This window comes from Mastomys coucha, unplaced genomic scaffold (assembly GCF_008632895.1).
Source record: "Mastomys coucha isolate ucsf_1 unplaced genomic scaffold, UCSF_Mcou_1 pScaffold23, whole genome shotgun sequence".
In the NCBI taxonomy this organism is placed as follows: Eukaryota; Metazoa; Chordata; class Mammalia; order Rodentia; family Muridae; genus Mastomys; species Mastomys coucha.
In genome coordinates this window covers 93056620-93064485 of record NW_022196906.1, presented here as the reverse complement: position 1 = coordinate 93064485, position 7866 = coordinate 93056620, and the positions used below count along the sequence as shown (strand labels likewise).

The 7866-nt window shown below is 48.5% G+C and overlaps 1 protein-coding gene across 3 annotated transcripts in view; it reads right to left on the bottom strand.

The window, feature by feature from the left end:
- Nme9 (NME/NM23 family member 9) overlaps positions 1-7866 on the bottom strand; it is a 24915-nt gene that overhangs the window by 1633 nt on the left and 15416 nt on the right. For all 3 annotated transcript variants that reach the window (XM_031345784.1, XM_031345785.1, XM_031345787.1), the window contains 4 exons: positions 5836-5918; positions 5376-5468; positions 4069-4223; positions 2904-3040 (listed from right to left, as the gene is read on the bottom strand). In XM_031345784.1, the coding sequence (XP_031201644.1) occupies positions 2904-3040; positions 4069-4223; positions 5376-5468; positions 5836-5918 (468 nt within the window). The remainder of the gene's footprint in view (positions 1-2903; positions 3041-4068; positions 4224-5375; positions 5469-5835; positions 5919-7866) is intronic.

Genomic DNA, 7866 nt, shown 5'->3' with positions numbered 1-7866 from the left:
TTTTTTTTTAAGACAAGGTTTCTCTGTGTAGCCCTGGCCATCCTAGAACTGACTCCATAGACCAGGCTGGCCTTGAACTCAGATATCCATGTACCTTTGCATCCCAAGAGTTAGGATTAAAGGCTTCTGCCTCCCCCTCCCCCTGCCCCTGCCCCTCCCCCTCTGCCTCAGCCTCCGCCACTGCCAGCACCACCACCCTTCTTCCCTCCTCTTAAGAAACTAACCTTCACATCCTTGGGCTTTTCCAAGACTGTTCATTTCCTGCCCCTCTTCACTCACTGCAGCCTCAGTGCTAGCCAGACCCAGCTCTTGACACTGGTTACAGAATCAATGTTCTGTGCACCTTGGACTCTGTAGTTTCTCACCCATATCTGGAGAAAGTGATAGCCTGGCCCATCTTGCCCAAGCACTGAATGTTTCCCATGGAGGGAGAGAGAGAGATAGCCTTCCTATCCCACTCTAATATGGGTTGAGGGGCAGGAGGAGGCCACAGCAGGCTTTAGAAGTTTCTCAGCAAGCCTGCTAGGAAAGCAGGGAGGGCACAGGAACCAGAGGGACACCTGGCTTTGAAATAAGCCTCAGAAAGTTACTGAAATTTCACTTTTAGCTATTAAAACTTCACCTCCGCCATTAAAGAAATGCAGATTAAAACCACTTTACGATTTCATCTCACACCAACAGAATGGCTTTCAAGAACACTAATAACAGCTAATAACAAATGGTAGCAGATGTAGGGAAACATGGTGTTTGGGTGAAGGCAGAGGCATTGTCGTTGATGTTGGACACCTGCGCTGTTATGGTGTGCTGGGTTGTGAGCCTGGGTGTGCCCATGTCGGAGACAGTGATGGTGATGTTGTATTCAGCTCTGCTCTCTCTGTCCAGAGGGCTTTCTGTCACCAGAATGTTGAGATTTTTGAAAGTGGATTTTAGAATGAATGGCAGGTTTCCTGGGACAGAACAAACCACCTTTCCATTCTCTGCAGAATCCCTGTCCCCAGCTCTGAAGATGCTGATTATGGTGTCAGGAGCATCTTCTGGGACTGAGCTGGTCAGGGAAGATAGAGTCAGCTCTGGGGCATTGTCGTTCACAACCACCACCTCTAGCATTACTGTTGACAGAAACGGAAACTACTGCAGCCACTCTGGCCATCAGTCTGGAGGGTTCTCAAAAAAAAAAAAAAAAAAAGCGCCACTCCTGAGAGTGTACCCAAAGGATTCTATTCCCTCTGATAGGGATTAGACAGTCCCTTCTTCATTACTGCCCTGTTCACAGTGGCTAAGAAATGGGAGCAGCTAATGAATGAATAATCAAGGTTTGTACATACACTGTGGACTACTGCTCAGCTCTAAAGAAGACAAATTTGCAAGGAAATGGGTGGGATTGAAGAAAATTATTTTAAATAAGGTAATCCAGGCCCAAATGGACAAATGTCTTGTGATCTCGTCTGAGGATCATAGTGTCAACTGTTTAGTCCAGCTTGAGGCATGTAGACTGTGCAAGCAAGGAAGCAGGGCAGTGTGAGGATCACCTTATGGCAAGGCATATAGTAGAACATAATTAAAAAGAAATGGACAGCATGGGTGGAAAGGTTTAGGCAGGGAAGGAGGCCTTGAGATTGGGGAGATGAGGATGTGGGATGGGCAGAGGATTAGCGCCATTTGAAGAGCAAGGTGTGCCCAAGTACGCAGCAGCAGCTTGACGGTTGATAGAATGATCAAGTGTCATCTGCATGGATTCTAGCCCCTCTCCAAGATAGAACCATTGTCTGGTGGCTTATCCAACAACCCAGGTCTGGGGGAGGGGGGAGTAGGTCTGTGTGGGGAACATATTTCTCATGGTTAACTAAACTGAGTTATTAGTAACTTTAACCTTCTGAGTACCAGAGCTGAGACCAGTAGGCAAAAGTGTCACTACTCAGCCTTAATCAGAAACCTCCTGACAGTGGTGAATAAAGATTCATGGCTGCCCAGGACGGGGAACGTGAGTGACAGGAGTGGGCCTGGCCCTAAGTAAGTCATATACCACCCCCTTTAAGGCTCTGGGAATGTTGTGAAAGAGGGATAGAAGGTACCATGCCCTAGACTCATAAAATTGCTATAATTATTAACACACACCAGCTGCTGTTACCTGCACTGGGCCCACACGAGGTCAACTTCATGAGGTTCAGCCCTTTACCTCTGAACTCTCGACTGAGACAGGGAATCCGTGCCTTTAGTGTGGAGGACTCTCTCGGTCCTGCAGGCATTTGCTAACCGATAGCTTCCAACCCATGATCTCACAGATGGCCCTGATTAATCTTGGTGGTTCGCAAAACAAAATAGACCGATAGGAACACTGGAGAGAGGCTTGTGGGGGAGGGAGGGTGGGCAGGAGATGAAGTGATCAGTGTGCAAAGGATGCATATGCACATGTATAAAAAGAAACTTAACTTGTTTAAAGTCATGGGATTTACCCCCACAGTTTGCAGAAAGGCAAAGCGTGTTAAGAGTGGGACTAGGACTCCACCATAGGCAGAAAAGAAGCCCAATCGGTCTTAAAAAGCAGCTCTTCATGCTGACACCAGTTGCATGGTGACCTGTGTTTCAGAGCAGGACTTTCTTGGCTAATTAGGGGGCAAGTCATCAGTTTCACACACACACAGTCATAAAGCCATTCACCTCAGAAAGCCATTGTCACTGGGCAGTGGTGGCTCACGCCTTTAATCCCAGCACTTGGGAGGCAGAGGCAGGCGGATTTCCGAGTTCAAGGCCAGCCTGGTCTACAGAATGAGTTCCAGGACAGCCAGGGCTACACAGAGAAACCCTGTCTCGAAAAAACAAAAAACAAACAAACAAAAAAAAACAACAACAACAACAGCAACAACAAAAAACAAAACAAGAAAAGAAAGCCATTGTCAACTTACCCTGTGGGGCTTCCATGTCTTTATCTGAAAACTTGAAACTGGGGAAGAGCAGAGCCAGCTCTCTGTTGGCATCCTCCCTGTCCCGGCTTCCATGCACAGCGTTAAAAGGCATTTCTGTGCCATACTGGGCCCGGAGACTGGGAGCGTTGGTACAATGTAAAAGAAACAATTGTTTAACTTGAAGAGGAATGCTTTGCTCTCTGGTAGCAGGGCCACCAGCTACCGGTCAGCACAAAACTGCTTTGCTCTTTGTAGAGAACCGGAGAACAGCAGCCATGCCAGCCAGCCAGCAGCTGCCGCCCAGGGGTGTTAGACACAGGGTTTGGCTACATTTCACTTCTGCCCAGAGAGAGAGACTACAGTTCCCACTCTGTGGGGTCACCAGCTCTAGGACCCTGCATCTCATGCAGCTCTGTGACTGATCTCGATAAGAACTGAAACCCTGCTCGAACTAGGTAGGACCTATGTGCTGAGTGCAGCTCTAAGTGCCTCTGTGCTGCCCGAGGGTGAGAGTCCCACTTTACTGTCTGGGGAAGTGAACTGAACAGAAGCTGAGGAGGGACTTGACCCCATCAGGCGGTGACCTAAGATCTGAGCCCTCGGCTACTTAGCCCAGTTGCCTCAGGTTAGGACTGCAAAGTACAGCTATAGGACTTTAGAGTTTGTTTCCTGTTTGTTTTTTGTTTTGTTTTGTTTTGTTTTGTTTTGCTAAGTTCTTTCCTGTTGTCTGACCATGGCTCTGGCGGCCCCGTGGATTTGGTACAGTGGACTCCGTCCGGGCTAGCTGCTCACTGGGTCACAGAGCAGACTGAGCAGGTCTAGGTAGGTGTGCTGAACAGGAGGCTGACTCCAGACAGCTGTGGCTGTGGTGACTGAATCCACAGGGCAGGTGGTCCTGCTGCCTTTGATTTGGAAGGTCCCTGAGATCTGTGACTGAGACAAACTCAGCAGGAGCCTTTAGAAATCAGGGAGGGGCGGGGATGGGGTGTGGGGAGATTCCCATGTTGGGGAGTCTGAGAAACTCAGAGTAAGAAGATGTCAAAACCTTCCCACATATATAGAAAGGCACCTCCTGGCCACCAGAGAGGTGACAGCATCACCCATGATTCTGAACCAAACACCGAAAGAAGCTTGAGGTGGCTGAAAGGACTACAGCTGTTGTCACCTTTCGGGATGTTCCCTCCTGGCCACATTAGGGTCACAAGGTCCCAGGAAGGTTCGCCAAGTGGTGGCTACATCCTCGGTACCCTCGGTCTTGGTGAGGATCAGGAGGTGGCTGGGTCCACTGCACATGTGGTACACAAGCTTCTCAAATGCCTCCTAGGCACAGGGAAGAAAACAGTGACCTGGGGCGGGAGCTACTGAGACCTGAAGCAGGCCGGCGCACCCAGGCTACCCATGTACTGGAGGGGAGTTAGTAAGCAGCCTTGTGAGTTCATGACCTGACCACCTCTGCCTGCTGGTGATGATGACCAGCCGGACCCTAGGACCCCGGGAAGGTGAGCCATGGTGAGCCATGGTGGAGCATGAGTTGAGGTGGGTAGTGGCATGCTCAAAGAATGATGTGTTTGGATACAGGTGTTTGGTCTCCAAGGATACAATGTAGATGGCCCTTCTCTTCTCTAAACCCTGTAAACCTTCTTTTTTTTTTTTTTTTTTTTTTTTTTTTTTTTTTTTAACCTTGGCTTGTCTCCAAGGTAATTTTTTTTTTTTTTAAAGATTTATTGTTATATGTAAGTACATATGTAGCTGTCTTCAGACACACCAGAAGTGGGCATCAGATCTCATTACGGATGGTTGTGAACCACCATGTGGTTGCTGGGATTTGAACTCATGACCTTCAGAAGAGCAGTCTATGCTCTTACCCGCTGAGCCATCTCACCAGCCTCCCTGTAGCCCTTCTCCTTCAATACCAGTGCTCCAAGTTTCCTTTGGGGAAGATCCCTCCTCCATTTCATTTGTTCCTCATTTAGCAACTATCCCATCTCTGACCTAGGAAGTGGGGCTATGGCTTAAGAGCCATCTGCCATACTCCCCCAAGCAGGCAAATCATAAGCAGAAGCAAGCAAAAAGAGCAAGAGGACCGTAAGTGACAGGTGGCGACGCGGTCTTGAGTGGTTTGCCTAAGGCCTTGGCGTCTGTGGACCCTAGACTTTCCTTGGTTCCTCTTCATTCCAAGCACCCTTGTTAACCTTTTTCATCCTCTGCCATCGGTTCTGAGAGTTATGGAGTATTCTTCTAATGAACAGCTTTATTCCATTGCTGACTGTTAAAATAGTTCCCTTGCAGCTGTGGCACTTGAGCAGCACAGGCTCTGATTGGGTTCTGAGTTGCAAATCCATTACCCACCCACCCGCTGTTCATGTTCTTGTTTTTCATGTTATTCCCTCAGGCTTCTATCAACCTATCACCAGAGTGTTGGAGGAGGAGAGGAGAGAGAATGAGATGGACAATAGAAGCAGATGAGCTGACCTCTCTGGCTCTGTGTTGATAGAACACTCGCATTTCTGCCTCTGTCAGGGTTCTCTCTTCCTTTAATAGTATGTCAAATCCTGCTTCCTGGATCTGCAGAATATACATAATATACAATATGTATATATACATATATACATATGTACATATATATATGTATATATATACATGCACACAGACATACACATATAAGTGTGTATTCCTCAGATGTGACTCAAGACCACACTTGCAGTGATCTTAATGGAAATATAAAAATAAAAGCAATGCAGGCCCTTAGTACCGACAGCACCCACCTCCCGGATCTAACAGTGTCGTAACCTTGAACAGAATCTGAGTTAGAACTCAATCAGCAAGCAGCCTTCTTTCCTCAATCCATCCCAGCGCCTGCTGCCCCCTCCCTGTGCATCAACTGCAGGAGCCCCCGAGATCAGTTATGCAAGGTACGTCACGGGCCTCCCACCTTCATGATGATTTCATCAGCCTTCCCATGAGCCACTGCATCTGGCTTAATGATGCCCAATGTACAGGTTTTTCCTGATGATGCTGAAATTAACCAGGGGAGTGCTGTCAGATGCTTGGGAAACAATTTGCAGGGACAGTGTTGTTTCTATGCCTGCTCCTTTTCAGCCAGTATCAGGTATAGGCTTGGGCTCCCGGTCTCCAGAGACTCAGACTCTAGGGAATGGCACCAAGCTGGCACCAGACTACAGCCAGGAACCCCCAGCCTGACTTGGGTGGCCAGAGTCTGACTCTCTGAACTCTGGTCCTGGGACACATGAGGGTGGACATTTCCAAAAGATTGTTCAGAAGCAAACTTAGGATGGCTGAATGAGCTGCCTGGAGATGGTGAGCAATGGACACGGGCAGAGGTTACAGGCCCAGCCCCACTCAGAACTTCCTGTTCTCCTCTTGTGGTTTTCAGCTTTAAATGCTGTCTGTCTTGCTTTCTTCTTGTTCTCCTGACTCCTTTGCTTCTGCAAAATAAATTTATATGTATAGATATATTTCCTACCTGTGTGCCTGTGCACCATGGCCGTGCAGTACCCACAGAGGCCCAAGATGACGTTGGATTCCCTGTGCCTGAAGTTATAGACATGAGCTGCCATGTGAGTGTCCAGGGGAAGCTGGGTCCTCCGGAAGAACAGCCAGTGCTCCTAACCTCTGAGCCGCTCTCCAGTCGCCTTCCGTTTTTACCTTTCTTGAGTGCGACAGAAATGGTTGCCCCAAGCCCTACATCTGAACTCTGTGCTTCTCAGCTCTAGCACAGGTTACTAAGTTACAGCTTCAGCCCCTCTGACCCTCTTGAGGTTTCCTGAGAGAAGGTCAGATAGAGCAGCTTGAGCCTTTTTTATTTTGTTTCCATTTTAGCTTTAATTTTGGCAGTGCTTGGGGTCAGCCCTGATGACCTGCGGTCACCTAGGTCCGAGCTGTGGGAATTCGGTAGGGAACAATTTGTGTGGTCCAGGAGCCCATCTCTGTTGGGCTCCTACTGACATGAACTTGCGCTTGGTCAGTTATCTGCATCCTCTACAGAATCAACACTTCCCACCCTCTATATTCTGCCTCTCAACTTTTATATCTGTCGTGCCACAATGAAACAAAACTATCAGTATCTAAGGAAGGTTTCTACTGGGAGTATCTGTAAAGCCTGCACTAAATTTGCTATCCATTGGATAAATGTTGCCTAAGGACCCTTGGTGCCAGCCTGTGGCCCTGTTGGGAGGTGCCTGAATCCTTGAAAGGTGGGGCCTACTGACAGGCAGGTTGTGGCACTCTTGCTCCTTTGCTTCCTGGCTGTGAGATGCCTGCTCTACTCTGTGTTCTGCCTAGAGCCTTTATCACGGGCCCCAAAGCCTCTGGACCAAATGATCTGGGGCAGAAGCCCCCAGGACTCTGGGCAAAGGAATCGTCTCGCCTGTAGAAGATGATTCTCCCAAGTTTTTTTTTTTTTTTTTTTTTTTTGGTTTTTCAAGACAGGGTTTCTCTGTGTAGCCCTGGCTGTCCTGAAACTCACTCTGTAGACCAGGCTGGCCTTGAACTCAGAAATTCGCCTGCCTCTGCCTCCCAAGGGCTGGGATTAAAGGCGTGCGCTACTACCGACGACTCTCCCAAGTATCTTGAATGGGGACAGAAAGTTGATGTGCACAGTGTATGTCACCCTAAGCAGCAGCCTGTTCATTTTTCTATGGCCACCATTTCTGATAGGCTGGGGACACTTGAATGTTAAGGCACTCCTACTACTGATTCTGTGTTGAAGTGGTGGGCTCATGAGATCACCTAAAGAGAAGAGGAAGAAAAGACGAGGCCCTTGTGGGCCTCATCTTCTAGCTTCAGTTCAAAGGGGGAAACCCGGAAAAGAGGCCAGAGAAAGAGAAAAATGTTATCTCAGGAGCCAGACGGAGGGGGCTTGAGCTGTAGCTCAGAGGTCGAGACTCTGGCCTAGCCAGTATGAGGGCCTGGGTTCCAATAAATACACACACCCACACACACA